We start from the raw sequence: 20,155 nt of genomic DNA on the forward strand, positions 1-20,155 counted from the left end.
ACTTTTCATCATTTTTTGTATTTTTTATCAAACACAGTTCACCAAAAAAAGGTCAATTTTTATGCTATGTTAGATTGATTCAGTTAAACTAGATTTACCTTTAATGAAGGTATATTCTGAATCATTGATTAAATATATAAATATATGAATTATTGACTACTAATGATTAAAATGGGTTTTGTAAAGCGACATCATGAATCATTTCATGTAATGATTCTCTTTCAAATGCAACTCTGATTATAAGGAATAAATATTTTAAACAGAAACGTTTATACTTCAACATTACAAATAAAACCAAAATAATAGGTAACCCTTATAAACTACAATTTTATACTAATTTGACAATAAAATCTTCATACAAACAGATGAAAATAAAAGTAGACATTATTTTTTTTCTTATACCTATATTTTCTTGTTACCTTAAACTTGAAAAAATACAAGGGTTATGCAAATAAGTAGCAGTACAAGTAACATTTGAATTTACATCATATGAGAAAGGTGAAACTTGAAACACTCTTGAAGAAAGATGAACACCTAAGGCCTTTCATAATTTTTGTCAGCCCTGTTATTATTAATTTCCAAAATGGGAAAATTTGTTATGATATACAGTTTTCTTATTGTTGATATGCATTCACCTATTATCATGGGCTGAAATGTCCAGCTTCGGTAAGGAACTATGGATTGTCATGGTCTGAAATGTCATTGTGTTGAATTGTCCAGAATTGATAAGCTGAATGCGTAAAAAATTTGGGTGCCATGTTTTGACTATTCGTATCTATGAAAAAGCTAAGATTCAATTTGTATTTTAATCATCACAGCTAGCTAATATTTAATAATATGGTGTGCTTCTCATTGCATTTACAAAGTATACGAGAATGAAGCTGTCATGATGCTACATTTTGTGTATTTATGTTTCTGATTTTACATGCACAAACCAGAATGAGATGGTTTTTCTGGCCAAAAGTATACTGAACCCAGTTGGTATTACAGCCATTAACACTCCCTTTGGTAGTGTATTTTCTGGTATCTATGTGGATAAACAAAACTGCCATAAACTCAAGTAATAACAAACAAGGCAAGCTATAGATATAATTTAATCAAACAATTGAGGGAAAAAGTATTGACATTCACACAATACTGACATAAGTCCTTTGTCAGAAATCATGATCTGACATTATGTAGAAACAAGTTACTAAGTGGCCAAATTTGATGTCTCTTCACAAAATATATCTCTTCTTGATGTCACAAAAATAAATTAAAAAAAAATGTCATAATTCGTGAAAATGTCTCTTTAAAATATGCACAACAAATAACAACACAAAAGCATTGACGGATTAGTTTGTCCAATGTGACGCCATGGTGTTGTAATTGTTTAGTGTATTTCAGTAGAGTCTGTTTCTCTCGTTGTGCTTCCACCTGTCTTTGGCTGGAGACATCTTTTCACAGACTCAAATAAACTGAAATATATATTGCAAATATGAATTAAATGTGCTTCAAAGGTTATTTAACAATATAAAGAATTCAAAGCCAAAAGCAATCAGAGAAAATTCCATCAAGCAAAATTTACCACCTTTTTAGAAGGAAAGGCCCAGTGATAGGGGACAAGGAAGTAAATCTAATTGTTACTCTTGAAGTGATTTTAGTTCTACAAGTCTTTTTTTTTCTGAGTATTTATAGCTTTCTAATGGAACCACTTTGATCATGATTAAACATTTTCAAATGGTTGATATGCAATTTTGTTTAATACATTTCAAGAATTTCCATATATTATACTAGTTTGCTCACATAAAATTACCCAAAACGTACATTTCAGTAGCAATCTTTATGAAAATCAGACAGGTAATTCATGCATGTCAAACCCACAAGATACACTTTTAATTCTCATTCCAAAACAGGCTACATAACCAGTCACTCCTTTGTCAACCAATTAATGTTTCTATGATATAACACCTCTCAAAACAACTACATGTATGTAGTATTATAAGACACATTTTAATAAGTGTAGGATATTTTCTTAAATCACTTTTGCAACAAATGCACTTACGTTTCAATTTCTGGTGCACAGTGGACAAATTCATGATTCCAGAACTTAAACTGGGGGTTCTTGATCAATTCTATAAATGTGATAAGCAAACCCCATGGATGAGGCCTGTGCAAGATCAGTCTCTCAATAAGAACCCTTGTGATTTGTTCCTGGATAGCTTCAGTATTAGCCTCCACAAACAGATACAGCAGTGTACAGCTAAAGTAGTGAGTGTGACTGTTGGGGTACCTCAGCTGGTTCGCCATGGCAGTCAGGAACAAATATCGACCTGAAAATTGTAACATAACACAATAAAAATATAGAACTTTTCAAATACATACAGGACAGTGTTTTATCTACAAATAGTTTTTTAATGTAATAAACATCAATATTGCATTTTAATATAAGAATAACAATATTACATTTTAATACAGTCGACTCCACTTAATCGCATATCGCTTAATTGCATATTTCGGTTATTAGCATAATTTTCTCCTGCACAAAACCATTTCCTATTATTCTATTAGAGAAAAAATCGCTTATTTGCATAGGCCTTGGAGGTGCATTTCGGTTTATTGCATAGAGAATTTTGCCTCGTCCAGGTAAAGACAGGTTTTCCCAAATTCTATTTTACGCCTTCGGGTCATAAATATGTCAATCATATTTATTGTTGTAAAAACTAGATTATCATCAATCAGGGGGTGTTAATAATGGATTAAAAAATCATGGACATAAAAGACAATATAAATGATTTCTAATTACATTAAAATAAACAAGCACCTAGGTGAACAATGACTTCTGACGACATGCCGAACATCACCTTATGATGCGGCTTGAGGTTCGGCTTGGGGTATTTTTTGTCCCTATTTAAATTCTTCCGACTACAAATGATTATCAATGTAAATTTAATTTTCTTTAATGAGCTGAACAGTTTTGAGTGAGCTTGGTTACTAGGCATAAATATCATACGAAAATTAAAAGTCATTCATTCAGTACAATGTCTAATGAAATTCAACTACCCTAAGGTGCCCCATACTATCCACTCTTCATAGGAATACATCGAGGTCAATGACGCGTATAATACACAACTATCAGTGTACAATGAATAGAGGAATAAAAACACACAGACCATTTCAAAAGCCCCAAAACTGCAAACATTGATGAATATTACACTGAATCCTGCCTGCAATATGAAATATGGGATTTGCTTTCGTAGAAAGGTCAGGAAATTACTTGACTATTTATAGATGAGAAACACGTGGTTTTACTTATAAATACACACAGCGTAAAGAAGGTCAATAAACAAGACAAACACAATATATATTATTATTTATTGATAAAAGAACAATACAATGAGAAGGTCTATAAGAATTAAATACCAGATCAGAAATGTTGAACAGTGATATCCCTGGTTGATCCACAGTATCGTCGTCTTACCTGAACTCGCACTTCCGGTAAAATCGTAATTTCGGTTATAAGAATAGCCCGGTTATTTGCATAATTTTTACTGGCAAATAGGCTATGCAATTAAGCGGAATCTACTGTATAAGAATAAAACTTCAATCCCTCCATACAAAATATATGGTTAAATTAAATATCTGATTTAAAGACCAACATCTGTCTAATGTGCAGCAGTAACATTTTTTTGTTAAAACTCATACCATAGAAAATAGTGTTTGTTATTCAGTCAAATGCTAGTTTATTACTAGACACACTATATTGCCAAACAAAGTCTAGAAGTGTCCATTTTTGCTGTTTTCACATATATACCAACATCACTTTAGCACTTTTTAACTTTAAAGTAACAAACTGATAACTACTAACCCTCAGTATCCAGATCAACCGCAAGATTCTGGAATATATCCATATGAGCTGAGTGAGCAATTGTGCTCATACTTGGAGTAATCCCTTTACTAGTGATGAAAGCAATAGCTTGGGTTCCAACATACAACACTAGAGCATTCATTAAGGGAATGTTGTACCTCATATCTGGTTCATTTAACTGGAAAATGTCAAGGAGAACATACTACAGGGCCAGTTATAATCAAATAATGGTTATTATCAAAACAACTGTGATACTATGGGAAAGTATGATATGCTAACATTTATTAATGGAAATCTGAAGTCACAGTAAAGAATGATTCTTTCTTTTAGGTAGATAGACACAAATGTCTAAAACACTTTATAGCACTTTTGGACAAAATATTAATAGCACAGGTACATGTATTTCCGCGTTTTAACTTTTAAAGTTTAAAGTAGTTAATAACTGAACTTCATTCTTTCAATAGGATTGTTTAATACCAAAAAGTACTGACAGTAGATAAAGTGTATTACCTATTACTGTAAAATAAAAAATGTGAAATAATATTAATAAATTTTACCTGTAAATATGACCGCAGATCAGATAAGAAAGTGACCGGAGATCTCGTCTTCAAGTAGGAGTCCAGATCCTGAAAAAGAATAAACAAAATTACAGGGATGATTTTATGAGGTCATCAAACAAAACAGAAATGGTAAAATCAGAAATAAATAAACTGTAAAAAAAAGAATCATAATGGTAAAATACGGATTTCAATTATCGGAATTCCACTAAAAAGCAGAAAAAAATCATACCTGAAATTACGTGTGCAAGACCACTTTCAAAAGCTGAAGAAAATACCTTTTTTTCCAGTCAGCCTACCAACTTCTATTTTTAGACCATTCCGTTAAGAATCAGTTAAAAAGAGAAACATCAAAATCAAATTGTCCTATTTACTAACCTTTTTGAACTGTGCTGGCTGAATCATGTTGGCAAAGTTTGTAAGTATTCTTGGGGCATGAGCAATATCCGCCAACATGTCCACCTTGAGATTAGGTGTGAATGGATCTGGTAACTTCATGTTACGAGGGAAAGCACTAAGAATTAAATTCCTCATCTGAACACAGTTAGGCGGTATCACATCACAGAATGCAAAATGGTAATCACAAAGGAATTCTGGGAAATCATGAAGTAGCACCAACAGTACTCTCATTGTTCCCTGAAAAGAAGGATGATAATAATGATTGCCGTTAGAATTGATGACATCAGGTTAGTATACAAAGGTATTTTTTCTATCAAATAAAATGCACTTCAACCATTAAATTACAGTGTTTGAAATAACCACCAGTCAAAGGACCAGGACCCTCAATTTCTGTAGCAGGACCATTGAACTGTCAATTATATAAGTCCTGGATCTACTATATTTTAAATTTACTCTAAATGAGGTCTTTTCACATTCTTCTGATGGACCTTTCATTTAGAATGCACAAAAGATCTAAATCTTCATTCTTCTAGTGAACTTTCTTCTAGACGTTTAACTCTTGAAAGTAAACTTGAAGCACTAAATAGCAACTTTGTTATACATGTTCTTGTGAAGAAGTATACTGTTGTTATTTGATTCATATACATAAATTTTACATCTTGAATAATTATTGTTGAATGGCATTTGTCATATATGTAGCATATAATATAAGCATTAAGTCAACACAAAGCACCTGCTTTGATTAATATATTCACTTACTTTGTAGAGGATCTGAGATGGTTTAGTGAGTTCAGCATTTCTTAAGAATGGAGACAGAAACTTAAACAAATCTATCAACAACTGGGCATACATTCCCCATCCCTGCAAAAATAATGTATAAAAAATTATCAAAAGAAAGAAAATAGGCTATTTCTGTTTTGTTTTTAAATTTAGATGCAATTATCTTGAGAAGTTAAGCTCAAATCATGTCACTTTGATTTAAATAAACTTACAATTACAATTACATTGCCAACAAAAACTCCACAAAAACTATGGACAGCATCATTAAATTGCACATGTTGTTTCTATATAATATAAAAAAAAACTACTACAGAAATTATAGGTACTATGACAAGATTCTACAAACCTTTTGTTGAGGTGTTAAAGCCAACATTCTACCAATGAATACCCTGTGTGATATCAGTTCTAACCAGGCATATGTAAACCCTGGGGCCTTAGCAGGTCTCAACACATGGAAGGTATTGCTAAAATAAAACAGTCAAAATCAGTCAATAGTAAAACAGTCTTCAAATAATCATATATACTCATGTAATCATGTAATTCAGTGCTAAGCATGTCAATGAAAACTTCTATTTTAAACGTTTCTAACATCATAATGAAAATATTGGAATCTTAGTCACATTTTGAACATACATGGTACATGCACTTCAAACTTTGCCTTTAAAATTGTTTAGAAAAATACATGATAAAACAACAAAAACATGGATTCCTACATAGGCAAGATACATGTATACAAAATGTCAACTTACCAGAATGCAGTTAAGACCTGATAATTAATATTCTCCAGCACATGTTCAGGTGCATTTAGTTCTATGAATAACATGATAAAGATCCTATGATATGGAAGCTGCTGGAAATCTGTGTTCCTCACAGCATGGTCTTGTAGTAGTACACCAGCAACTATACCCAAAACCTATGAAAGAGGGGCAATAATAAATCAACCACATAACAAATGTGGGACAGTTTTGTGTTTTCCACTGATAGCAGTAGATACTTGTGTTTGTCTAGATATGCATTATTATATACTATAGAGGTTTAAATCAGTGTTAATCTGAGGTCCTCAACCATGCAGGACCATTAAAAATTCATTAACCAGAAACAGGACCTACCATACTTTACATTTATTCGTATTAATGACCTTTCACTTTCCTTCAGGTAGACCTTTTATTAAGGATGCAAAAAAAAACCAGGACCTTTCACTCAAGTACTTTTGAACCCCCTGTACTAGCAACTAACTATTAACAACCTTTCCATTTTTTTAACTTTTTAGGTTAAACACAACAATTTCAAAAACTTTTTAGTGACAACTAAATGATATCTATAGAACTATCTATCAATTTCCCAAATTACTTGTTTACCTTGTTCAACAGGTTGATCTTGGTGATAGTGTTATTATTGTCTCCAGAATGTTTTATAAGAAGAGCTATCAGTCTAACAAAGGCATCCAGTGTATGAAAACACTTTGCTCTGATCAAGGCCGGGTTCTGGGTTTTATCTAACAGGGCTCGGTAACACAAGTCCACACACATCTCAATACAAAGACGAAAAAATCGTGTAATGAGATCATCAGTCTTCAGGATACCTTGTTGGTGCATCTACAAGCATAATGACAATAAGCATGCTTTATATATGACGATTATAATGTTCTTTTTTTTTACCTTATTCTCCATATGAAAAAAATCTTGAAATCCTTAAGTATCCTTCAAGTATCTTGAATTACCTGTGGGTAAAATATCTGTTAAACAATTTAAATGCTTTGCTTTATTCCGTCTCAAAATGACAGTTTTGCTACATACAAAAGTCTTCAATACGCCAGACTAACCTGTTGGACAAATGCTGTAAAGGCCTTAGTGCTGTCCCTGCCTGCCTGAGGTGAGTGGTACATAGTAACCCAGTCACGTAGTAACATTTCTGCCTTGTCATGTAATCCTGGAGGATCATCAATCTCACGAGCCTGAAGTATGCCAGTCTGCATCATTGAAGTTGGACCTCCAAGGGCTCTCTCTAATCCATAGTCTGCATTTGGTCTTAGATTTTCAAGAAGTGTGCTTAATCTGAAATGAAATTAAACTCCAATTTCTGATATAGTGATAGAAATTAGCACCCTGGCCGGTAGCAAGCTAATTTCATGACCAGCAAGTCAAAATCTAACCTTACTTTTGATGTTTTATCTGTTCTAAATATCATAAGGGCAAATAAACTTCACTCCAGGTTGCTCACTTTTGGCAAAACTTTCCCACTTACTTGGACAATTTTGTTATTTCTACTGCTGTAATACATTATAAGTTATAATTATTTACATATCTATCATATTCTTAATATACATAGTCTTCATATATGTATTAATTTACATGTACCAAGATCGCTTATTCAACTTTAACAACCAAATACGAAAACAATCCATAGTCCTATTTCGGAGGATGCATTTACTCTAAGGTAATAAATTCACATTACATAACATGTCTTACCCTTCTGGTGGTTGTTTAGTCCTTGTTGATATCATGGTTAAAGCTTCAACTGTGTATGTGAAGTCATTCTACAAAGGAAATATAATGATTAAACGAAAAGAATAAATATATACATAATTCATAACATGTACCGTATTTTGGTGTGTATAGTGCGTATTTATGTATTGCGCACAGTGCAATTTTGAAGGTCTAAAAGTGTGAAAAAAAGTTTTTTAGACATAGGTTGCAGTAAAATTTTGTAAGACACAAAATTCAATATTTTTCACTTTATCTCTCAATTTATTTACCTTGATGCAGTATTTCCTATGAAAATGTGGAGGAAAGAAACTTCTATGCAGACTAAAACATCATGTTAACATCAGTAGCTACATAAATTGGATAATTTTAATTTCAAAGCATGATAAAATTGACACAGGATGTATGAAATGGCTTATAAAACAAAATCAAAAGTCGGGGAAAATCCGATATTTCCGGTTTTGGTTGTAACTCAAATGTCACAATTTTCATTTAAAAACATACTTTAAGAAAGAAAATTGTAAGAAACAATCATAATTTAGTATCAGAATAATCATTTTCAGCTGTAAAAGCATATGATAAGGAGGGTTTGATATAAAGGGAATTTGTTACTTTTCGGTTTTAGTTGTTTCATATAATATCTAACCATGCTTTATAAGAAGGAAATATTGTACAACCTTTGTTTAAAACATGTTATTAAGTCATTTGACTATGATTTGAAGAAAATATCACTAAAAATTTAATACTTAAAGATTTATTTGATGATTAGATAAAATTTCTTTCAGTAACATTTCATTTCCGATTTGTTTGTTTACATTACGCAATGTCTTTTCACATACCAAAAATCTTTAATATTGTGGCCAATTCTTATGTATTGATGTATAATCCACACCCCTATGTTCTGGAAATAATTTCTATGAAAAAGTGTGCGAATAATACACACCAAAATACGGTAAATCTTAAATTAACTTCATAAATTGTAATGCACACTTTCTAAACATTGCAAAAACCATTAGTTTTGTGGTGTCAAAATATCGCAGTGACCATTAGTTAACATTGCAATAACCATAGTTTTGTGGTGTCAAAACATTGCAATGACCACAAGTTTTCTGGTGTCAAAATATCGCAGTGACCACTAGTTAACATTGCAATAACCATAGTTTTCTGGTGTTTAAACATTGCAGTGACCATTAGTTAACATTGCAATAACCATAGTTTTCTGGTGTCAAAACATTACAATGACCATTAGTTTTCTGGTGTCTAAACTTTGCAATGATAACTAATTTTCTTTGTCTAGACTGTTTCTTTAAAGCACACACTACCTCAGTAATGGTAGACTGCTTATCATCCACACAGAACCTCTGTACAAGCTGCATTGCTAACCCAACAGCCATGAAGTTCAAGCCATTTTCCATCAGTTGAGCAAGGTACATATCATACTGTGACATATTGACAAGTTGACTGCGGATCAGACTGTCTATTGCCTCTACATTATACTTGTACTGATCACCAGCCTCTATAAGGCATCTGAAATAAAATAAGTTGTGTTAGTGTTTTCTTATACATACAGGACAGTACATATATTTCAATTAAGCAAGAACCTTTGACACAAAAGCAGGTTTTAATCTTCAGTAGATATGCCAATTTCAAATTCAATTATATTTATGTACAGTGTAATTTATTAAGAAAAAAAAACATTGCTTTTTATAGCGTAATGTAAGATCAAACAAAAATAAACAAAAATAAATACATACATGATATTCAATACTGATAGTATGAAATGTACAATGCAAAATAATCACTGCTTAAAATCTGGACCATCTTGATCATGTAAATTCTCAAAACCAGCAGGGTAATTTACTTCACTTTCAATACATTCTGAAACAAAATTCTTTCTAGCAAAGTAAAACATCCTTTATTTCTACTACAGGTCAAATGTAGAATCAGTATTTACAGTACCTTGTAACTTGTTTATTAGTCCAGCTTTGACCAAAGGTTCTAATTTCCTGAAGTGCTTTTAAAACCATCAAGTGGCATTCTCTAATGGTCAATTTAACATCTTGTCTTTCTGGATCTAATCCTTGTAATGATTCTAATAAACCTCCTACAGCCTGTAAACAAAGAAAGAGGCTTATAATACATTATTTAAAAAAAAGAAGATACTTTATTTTTCAATACTGCAACTTAAAAAAAGAAAAATGGAAATCTCATTTTTTTCAGTTACAAGAATTTATTTCACAGCATTTCATTTGACATTTGTGATCTTAGTATAAGAAGAATATAAATTAGGGAGTTTAATTTATTATATTAAGTCCACATAATAATAAAAAAAAGTTCTAATCTAATATCAGCTTAGTACTACAAGTATCATACAATATTATCCAGTCAATTTAGATAAGATTAAAAATTGACACTTGTTATACAGTAGATTCCGCTTAATTGCATAGCCTATTTGCCAGTAAAAATTATGCAAATAACCGGGCTATTCTTATAACCGAAATTACGATTTTACCGGAAGTGCGAGTTCAGGTAAGACGACGATACTGTGGATCAACCAGGGATATCACTGTTCAACATTTCTGATCTGGTATTTAATTGTTATAGACCTTCTCATTGTATTGTTCTTTTATCAATAAATAATTATATATATTGTGTTTGTCTTGTTTATTGACCTTCTTTACGCTGTGTGTATTTATAAGTAAAACCACGTGTTTCTCATCTATAAATAGTCAAGTAATTTCCTGACTTTTCTACGAAGAATCCCATATTTCATATTTCAGGCAGGATTCAGTGTAATAATCATCAATGTTAGCAGTTTTTGGGCTTTTGAAATGGTCTGTGTGTTTTTATTCCTCTGTTCATTGTACACTGATAGTTGTGTATTATACGCGTCATTGACCTCGATATATTCCTATGAAGAGTGGATAGTATGGGGCACCTTAGGGTAGTTGAATTTCATTAGACATTGTACTGAATGAATGACTTTTAATTTTCGTATATTTATGCCTAGTAACCCAAGCTCACTGAAAACTGTTCAGCTCATTAAAGAAAATTAAATTTACATTGATAATCATTTGTAGTCGGAAGAATTTAAATAGGGACAAAAAAGACCCCAAGCCGAACCTCAAGCCGCATCATAAGGTGATGTTCGGCATGTCGTCAGAAGTCATTGTTCACCTAGGTACTTGTTTATTTTAATGTAATTAGAAATCATTTATATTGTCTTTTATGTCCATGATTTTTTAATCCATTATTAACACCTCCTGATTGATGATAATCTAGTTTTTACAACAATAAATATGATTGACATATTTATGACCCGAAGGCTTAAAATAGAATTTGGGAAAACCTGTTTTTACCTGGACGAGGCAAAATTCTCTATGCAATAAACCGAAATGCACCTCCAAGGCCTATGCAAATAAGCGATTTTTTCCCTAATAGAATAATAGGAAATGGTTTTGTGCAGGAGAAAATTATGCTAATAACCGAAATATGCAATTAAGCGATATGCGATTAAGTGGAGTCGACTGTACCATGTAAGTACATGTAATGATTAATACCTTCTGTATTAGAGTGGTGGCTGCTACAGCATCCCTGGAATTTCTGACGATGAAGAAATTTTCTAACAGTGCACACAGCTGATTGATGTGAGGACTACCACCGGGGAAGATATTCTGCAACTGCTGTATATGTCGTTGAATCTCATGACCAATTCTCTCCAGCAGTTGAAAGGAGTCATCACCATATGTCTGGATATTAAAAGAAAAATATCAAAAGTTGCAAAAAATAATCTGAATCATATCTACCAAATGATCTAAGCAATTGAGTTTCCCTTAAAAAGCAGGAGACTGATAAGCCCATACCCACTTATGATATCCCACACCCCTACTTCAATATATGGTCAAGATATACACCAAGTCATCAAACAGGAAGTTGTAGTCACCCAAGCCCGAATTAAAATCTAAAGATACGACACCCAATAAAAAGCTTGTGTCAAAATAAAGTTGGTGAGATAAGTAGTTGCAGAGAAAACTGTTACTAACAGGAGTACAACAGAGAAATGAACAGAAAAGGATAAACTATACATGGGTATTATTATCAATCTACATTTAGATACAAAATATTTACACAAATAAATTCCTGCACTTAACATTTTGATTTACATCAAATTGCCTGGTGTTCTTATATTAAGCTACAAATAATCAGTTTTATTTTTACTTACCGGTTGAGGTTTTGGTACTGGTGGAAATGACATGTCACCTGCAGGCAGAAATCCTGGTATGTTTTTGGCAAATTCTTCATACACAGATAGCTGGCTGTATGTAGCTCCACCAACCTATTAAAATAATAAAAGTGTTAATTTGCATATGCACATTACTCCAATGCAAGAAATTTTTTACAGCTATTTAAAAACTTTGTACTAGTAGAAGGGAGTTATGTCCTTAAATCAAATTTAGAGCCATTTCCTGCAACTATGTAAGTGTGTGTGTTAGTACATAGACTGAATATTTAAGTTAAATATAGGATTATGAAACAATAATTAACTAGTTCAGTAAAAATGAAGTGATCAAATTGAATTAGAAGGCCATAGTGTCAGCCATGTCCTACATATGTAGATCCTTTGAAAAAAGAATGGCTTATTATCATTCTGTCAGAAGAGACATACTCAGGAAATGATGTTTGTGGTAAGGAAGTGTTTATTTAAACTTATAACAAAGACAAACAGCATGTGTTATAGGAAGTATCACATATTCATATTTATAGAGGCATAAGTGATATAATAACATACCGGTGCTTAATCAACGAAATCAAATGTTACTGAAGCACATATAGCTCCATCATTCATACGCAAAACCTAAAATTTATTATTTACTTAGCTGTAGTGTACTAAGGTTCGTTGTTGATAAACAAATATAACAAGTTATCACACCTTTTCTCTACATTTTATTTTACCTTGAGTCTGATTTGTTCCGGCATTCTTTCAGCTTGATATGTAAGGACTACAGGATCACAGTATCTTCTCCCTTCAGATCTGGCATGTTTACGAAGCTCAAACTCCTACAGGAAAAGGATATTCAATAATCACAGAAAATTGACCATCCCCTTCTCTTCATCCTTATCATTCACATTTCTCATTTTATTCTTTTAAGTACTATACTTTGTAAGAATCAAGCAGTGGGTGAAATATGGTAAGAAAGAACTCGGACACCATTTTTGACAGTGTACTATCATTATTTGTTCAATAAAAATAATTGCATAATTTGTCATATCACTTTGATAATAGGAATTATAATTTCACTAAAAATGCACTGTTTATGAACAATTCAGGGACAGACAGCTTTTCCAAAATGCAGATTTTCTAAGTGTTGTAATATTTTAAACTAATTCAGACAGATTGAGAAAGCAGTGGTCTATGTTTAACAGTACAGGTGTCCATTAAAATGTATGACTATAATGGAACTGTCAGATTGGTGTTTTCTTTAAATCCATCAAATTTAAATGTATTAAATTCATAACTTCCACACAAAATATTACTTTAAACCAGTGCCAATTGAAATTCAAAAATTTATCAAAAAATAATTTAGTTAAAACAATCAAAAAACCTATAACAGTAAAACTAAAGACAGCAAAAGGGAAAAAAACATACTGTAGCCAATCTTTTGTCAATGTCTGGTATTGCCTTTTCAATAGCACTTTTCTGTATAAATACACAGGCTAATTCTGTGTTGTCCTGAGCCACTTGTTGTGCAGCCTGTTCTATCATATCTTTCTGCTGTGTTGAGGCATCAGTGTTTGGGTCAATCTGATAACAGAATACATGTACTCCATATAAAAATTTACATTGATAATATCAAGGCATTAAATTTCATGCACTTATGTAGTATGTACAATATAGAGTACTTTACTTAGAGTTATACATGTATGTACTACATGCACTCAACGCCAAAGTTTTAATTGTACTAATGGTTTTTATAAAAGATTCCCTATTGAAAAGTCTTGACATTTTTACCTATCTTCTTAGGGTCTTAATTTTTTCTGAAACGTTATCTTCTTAATATATTGTATTTTAATCATACTAGTATCTCTCAAGTTTTCATGCTTTCCAAGTAAGTATTTATTTGAAATTGATTTTTTGACAGTTTATAGTAAGTGATGTATAACTGCTTGTACTAGTTTCTTTACGAACTACGTACCCTAAGTGTAGTCATAAACGCATTCTTCAGGTTGTTACTAATGCTTATAAACACTGGTTCCTTGCAAGTAATTAGAGCCAGTCCAGAGATCATGTGACGCACCATGTGATGAGAAGCTGCTCTCATTCTACTCTCATCAGGATCCAGAGCAAAATCCTACAATGAATAGTCCATTAATCACTCTTATCAAAAAATACTAAAGCAGAATACATGTATCATCCATTCTTATAGCACAAGTAAGTAGAAAGTACATACATGTATGTAAAATAAATGATAAAGACAGAACTTTTTCCTGGTGGCCAAAGGACCGGTGATCTTGTTAATAGAACTTCATATTCATTAAACTTTAAATAATTAATGACATCAGAGCACTGCAAAACACCCGTTATAGTACCAAACATACAAAAAATCTGCACTAAAAATATATACATTTATTTTCTATTACATGAATTTTTATTCCATAAATATGACGCAAATTATGAAAATGTAGAAAGAGGGTACCTCAAAAAAGTATTCTTACCTTTTTAATGATCTGTTCACAGGTTGTTAATGAGATTTTGATTGTTCTATCTACAACTAGAGGCATCAATTCCTGAATGGATTTCTCTACTGTAACTTTGATCAGTTGTTTCAACTGAGGATAGGCTTGGAACAATGCAATCTAGAAGAATCATTCCAAATTCAACAATGAACATAACATTCCAATGTAAAGAATGGGAAGTAGGGTCTTTACTTTGTTAAAATATTTAAATTACATGTACAAGTTGTTAAGATTGTGTTCAAAAATTCTGTTTAAAGAACTTGTGTAAATTTAACTATTATAATTTTTTCAAGCAACATGCTTTTCTTTTTTTTTAAACTATACTGTATGTATTCAGGCTTTATAAATTACCTGTTCGTTAATTGTACAGAGACTTCCAACAGTAGCCATACTATTGACATTGACATCCTCATATGAGAACTGAGGCCGCGGTGGCAGGTTTGGTGTGGATGTGGGCGTGGCTACACTGGTTGCTGGAACTGTAGGTGTTCCTGGCATCATGGCAGCTCTGTCAGCTGGCTGACTGCCGATCTCAGGTGGCAAGGGCTGTGGCAGTTTACTTGCTGGAGACAGTTGTGGTTCCATCTCTGCCATCCTGCTAACATCCTTCAGATACATGGTTGGTCTACATTCCTACAATGTTAAGAAAATAAATAGTTGCTGACATTACTTCTTCATTGATAATTGCAGGTAAGGTAAGTGAGAAAATGAAAATAAACTATTGACACCAGTGATTCAAACAGAATGCATGATCATCCAATTACATAGCAAATGGAACATTGCACCTGGTAAAATACCTGCCAGAAGAAATTCCACTTCAGCTTTTACTGTTAGGAATACGAAACCTTCCTTGAAAAATAACTGTCTTTGCCCAATGTTTTCAGTGCTTCATATTATCGTTAAAAAAGGTGAGAATAGGTTGTTTAATAAATAGAAATAAAATTGTTTTTTCTTTATCTCTTCTTTCTTAAAAGTCATTACTTACACTCAGATCAATACTGAGGGTTTTACATAGCACTTCTATTTCAAATTTCAAGTTCAGTTTCAAATCTGGTTCCATGTGGAGTTCTGCTAAAACATTCATTATTCCCATTGTCCAAGGATTGGGAGGCTTAAAAACCTGTAAAGATGAATTAGAAATTAAAATGTGTATGATAAACCTTTTGAAGTCCAAAAACAAAAGCAAAAACTTACAATGGCTAAGATTTTAGAGGCATGGATTTTTTGTAACTGTTAAACATAAAATATGCTAGAAACCTGGCAAGAAAACTGTTTTGGTGAACTGATAAATGCTTGAATTGTACATTGCAATACTAACCTTGCTTTTAGCGCAGGATTCTAGTATTTTAGCAGTAAATGGAACAACATAAAGAAGTTCTCTGGCACCTTTATGATATGCCTCGTACAGAAGTGATTTCATGTCGATGTCCTACAAAGAATTGATTCATAGAATTTCAACCAAAAATAATATGTTATTTCACACATATGCCATGGTTAACAATTATTGACAGGACATCTTGTATTTACAGTATATATAAAGACATATTCTTCACTGAATCATTTCTTTTAAAAAATATTTTTTATCAAAATTTTGTTGAGTTAAAAAGTTAGCATAATCATTGAAATCTAATTATCAAAATACAAAATAATTATCTTTAATAAATAATGTTATGTATAGTTAATATGTTACTGTAAAAGTTCTTATATCCATGTGTATCACTTTTCCACATTTTTCCAAAGTTTGTTAGTGCATTTCTTGAAGATTTGTGGAGTTAATTTTGATCATTATAATTATTGCAATTGTGTATTTTATATTTTGATAAGAATTTGAATTTGTGTTTTGACCAATTTCGAAGAACCATGAAAATTGGTGCTCAATGAATGATAGTTCAATCATATTCATCAAGTAAATGTGAAGATTAAGGTATTTAAGTAAAAACTTACTATTTGTAAAATTGGTTTATTTTTAGCTATGGTCAACATTCCAATCCAGTGACCTAAGTTCTTTAACAATGTCCTATCAGAGAAGTTTGCATCACCTTTATCACTGCATAGTAAAACCTGAAAATGTAACAAGGTGAAAAAATGTAGTGAAATCTGTTTTAACTGAATCCTGGACAAACTGAAGACCTGTCAAAACAAGACACTTGTAAAGAAGCACTCCATCTAAGAATCATGCAAAAATGTGATATATGGTTGGAAAGCCTACATATTTTTATTTTTGATATTTTGTTTAAAATGCTTCGTAAACAGAAATTAACATTTGGTTTTTCATATAACCCATGTTCTTAGGAGATAAAAATTCGATAGAATACACTGTAGAATTCAAAATTAAGGGAGATAACTCTGAAAATGACACTAAAATATAATAGAAACTGTTGGATTCTCCATATCTTAAGTATACTTAAGTATTCATATCAGTTTAAATGTGTTTAACCTGAGTAAACTGAACACCTGTCTACAAAAAAGGTGTTCTGTTTATACAGGTTTCAATCTGACATTTTTCAATCAAATCAATTTAACAAGAAAAAATGGCAACTTGATGGATTCTACAGTATTATGTGAGTTTGAACCTCTAATATTTATGAAAAACAATATGTGGTCAGTTATATTTAAAGGAACTATCCATTTACTACAAAGCAGAATATCTAAAAACCTAAAAAATATTTTTTTTTGGTCAGCCATGCTACTTTAAAATATCTTAATTCATTAGTTTAACAGACATAAAATTACATGGTAATTCAGACTAAAGAGGGGACAGTATAAGATTATCACTGGCATTTCTGAGTAGATATCATAAATGAACCCAAATTTAAAAAACTTTTGCACAATTATGAGTTTTAATACCCAATATAATAATAATGGGTCAAATTCAGAAATGCCAAGTTGCTGTAACAGGAAGTAAAAGTAGGACAGACCTGAACTTGCATCCCAAATATTTTCCCCGTCTGCCCACCTGCCAAACCAACTTCACCATTCTATAAGATGATTTGCACAATTGCAACCTTTATTTTCTTACTTTGATATTTCTGAAAGTTTCTCTGATGACAAGCTGAGTAAATTCAGGATTGGCTAGTACATCTACAAAGCTGGCATACAATGTATGAAAGTTAGGCTCTATACTAGCTCTCTTCATAACAAGGTATTGTCCAACCCATGGCATATAATCATCATTTACTTCCTTCTTCAACTCTTCAGACTGCAAACACATCAGAAATCAGATCATTTTTAATTCATGTATGTACTTGTAGTGTGCTGTATAATATTCAATGTATATAGAGTATTTTGCAAGATTTATATCATCCTAATACATGTATTACAAGTAAATATACAATATAGGTACACTGTCGAAAATTATTGAAGATATGTGATGAGGCGACGGAACGGGTAGGAAATGCGAGGCTCTGTCGAGCTATTTCCCCCGTTCCAAGCCGAATACACGTATCTTCAATAATTTTTGACAATGTACCTATATTGTTTTCATCCTGTTATATTAATAGTTTTGTGCGTGTGTACATTTTTAAAATAAAATTTTAAAATGCATATCCCCTGAGGAGCCCCAATCGTTAAACCCGAAGAAAAAAATTAATATGCATGGTGCATGACTCAGTAAACATTGAAATTCAATCTGCACCATATAATCCGTCAAAGCTGTTTGAAGAAAATAAGAAATGTATCAAAATTTATTTAATTCCAAGAGACAAATAAGTAATATGAACAATAAATACAAATATTTTGAATGTTGTAAAGTCGATTTTAAGAACATTAAAGTTTTGAATTTCGTGAGGAAGGTGGAAGCTGACTTTTTTCTGTTTGGTATATTGGAAGTCGTCTGCAAAGTGATAATGAATCAAATCTGAACGAGATTTGGGATTTGCCATATATATGACGGTGAAAAAAATACAAACAAAATCATTATTTGGTTTACATAAAATCTTTTATTTCGTTCAGGTGAAAACGAAACAAAACAGCAAAAAAAAGATTAACCGGATACGCAATCGCAATTTGTTTGTATCGTACCTATGGTGGCGGCCATGATTAATTTAAGCATGTTCATTGGTCAGAAATTACAGCACGTAGCTGTATCAAATTACAAGACTGAGTATATTATTAGCATTTATACAGGGACAACATTTTTTTACTTGAAAGAATAAACAGACAAACAGGCAGACATATTGCAGTATAGACACATAGCAAAGATGATTTTAGAGAAAAATAAATAATTTTAGCAGGTATTTAACACAAATTATTTCATTATTTTACCTTTTGTGGCATATTAGCCAGTGATAAATTGTTGAAAATGAAGAACACTTTATCCTGGACTGATTCTGGAGGTGGTGGGATGTTCTCCTTCACCTGACCTGCCAATAATGTGTCAATGTTGGTAGCACTAGCTATGGATGGCTGGAAAAGAACAAACACAAACTACTTTAACTTTCACAGAATACAAAACATTTTCTTAATTAAGGAAAAGTGTAAGAAATGTAAAATTCATTAATCAATGCTATTCCCCTTCATGTACATTGATAAGTATGATATATGTTCCAACTAAGTTGATTTAAGGTAAAACTTGTTTCTGGAACAGTGAGTCTTTTTGAACCTATCAAGAAAACTAACCTTAGGAAGAGCTGCAGCAGGTTTGACTGCTGTGGTTGTGGAAGTCGTTGTAACTGCCGTAGTCACTGTAGTTGTCGTGGAGACCAGACTCTCCAGAGTTGTTGTTGGTGTGGCTGTTCCGGATGTAAGACCAAGACTGCTGGGTAGTCCTGCCGTTAGAGCATTGGACAGACCTGGAACAGTAGGTGTCAGACTGCGAGATGTTGTTGGTTGCTGTGGTGGCTCTTGAGATCTTGCTCCATATTCTACATACTGTAATAGACAATGAAAGGTTTAAATGCAGTTGCCAACACAATTAGAAAGTTTATAATACAGTTTAATCATTTTGATGTTGCATATATACTGAGAAAGGATATATAACAAAGAAAAAATCACTACAGGAGGAAAATTAAAAGCCCATATCATTGGAAAAATAAAAAGCTTTGCGCAGTGCAGTGTGATACAACTGCAGTGGTCAAACCCTGAACAGTTGGGGGAAAGTGTGGACACAGTATTAGTTTTTGACACACTTATGCATGGGGACTTACAATTCATTTTGGACACAACATAGCAACAAACTTGAAATTCAATTAAAAATTTTCAAAATCAGACCAAAAAACAAAAAATTTGGGGTGTGGCCCCTTTGACCCCTTATAACCTGAAAACCTTACAGATATCTAAAATCTTATTGATAAATGAAGCAGGGATTTTCAAAAGAATCCAATAAAAAAAATTCCAAAATTGGAACAAAAATGAAA

General features: G+C 32.2%; 1 protein-coding gene across 4 annotated transcripts in view; it reads right to left on the bottom strand.

Moving 5' to 3' along the window:
- Positions 1-1,077: 1,077 nt before the first annotated feature.
- The window catches only part of LOC148616540 (CCR4-NOT transcription complex subunit 1-like), a 37,218-nt gene continuing 18,140 nt past the window's right edge, over positions 1,078-20,155 (bottom strand). For all 4 annotated transcript variants that reach the window (XM_088583683.1, XM_088583685.1, XM_088583684.1 and 1 more), the window contains exons 24-49: positions 19,419-19,670; positions 19,065-19,205; positions 17,821-18,000; positions 16,746-16,862; positions 16,120-16,230; positions 15,787-15,921; positions 15,153-15,434; positions 14,781-14,921; positions 14,261-14,416; positions 13,714-13,869; positions 13,020-13,124; positions 12,289-12,402; positions 11,627-11,815; positions 10,026-10,177; positions 9,389-9,593; positions 8,052-8,119; positions 7,406-7,637; positions 6,942-7,178; positions 6,333-6,496; positions 5,930-6,047; positions 5,563-5,664; positions 4,783-5,040; positions 4,405-4,473; positions 3,848-4,025; positions 2,045-2,312; positions 1,078-1,457 (exon numbers count right to left, since the gene is read on the bottom strand). In XM_088583683.1, coding sequence (XP_088439809.1) covers positions 1,373-1,457; positions 2,045-2,312; positions 3,848-4,025; positions 4,405-4,473; positions 4,783-5,040; positions 5,563-5,664; positions 5,930-6,047; positions 6,333-6,496; positions 6,942-7,178; positions 7,406-7,637; positions 8,052-8,119; positions 9,389-9,593; positions 10,026-10,177; positions 11,627-11,815; positions 12,289-12,402; positions 13,020-13,124; positions 13,714-13,869; positions 14,261-14,416; positions 14,781-14,921; positions 15,153-15,434; positions 15,787-15,921; positions 16,120-16,230; positions 16,746-16,862; positions 17,821-18,000; positions 19,065-19,205; positions 19,419-19,670 — 4,215 coding nt within the window. In that variant the 3' untranslated portion in view covers positions 1,078-1,372. The remainder of the gene's footprint in view (positions 1,458-2,044; positions 2,313-3,847; positions 4,026-4,404; positions 4,474-4,782; positions 5,041-5,562; positions 5,665-5,929; positions 6,048-6,332; positions 6,497-6,941; positions 7,179-7,405; positions 7,638-8,051; positions 8,120-9,388; positions 9,594-10,025; positions 10,178-11,626; positions 11,816-12,288; positions 12,403-13,019; positions 13,125-13,713; positions 13,870-14,260; positions 14,417-14,780; positions 14,922-15,152; positions 15,435-15,786; positions 15,922-16,119; positions 16,231-16,745; positions 16,863-17,820; positions 18,001-19,064; positions 19,206-19,418; positions 19,671-20,155) is intronic.

This window comes from Perna viridis, chromosome 5, assembly GCF_037379345.1.
Source record: "Perna viridis isolate PV_CMFRI_1.1 ecotype Kerala chromosome 5, ASM3737934v1, whole genome shotgun sequence".
Classification (NCBI taxonomy): domain Eukaryota; kingdom Metazoa; phylum Mollusca; class Bivalvia; order Mytilida; family Mytilidae; genus Perna; species Perna viridis.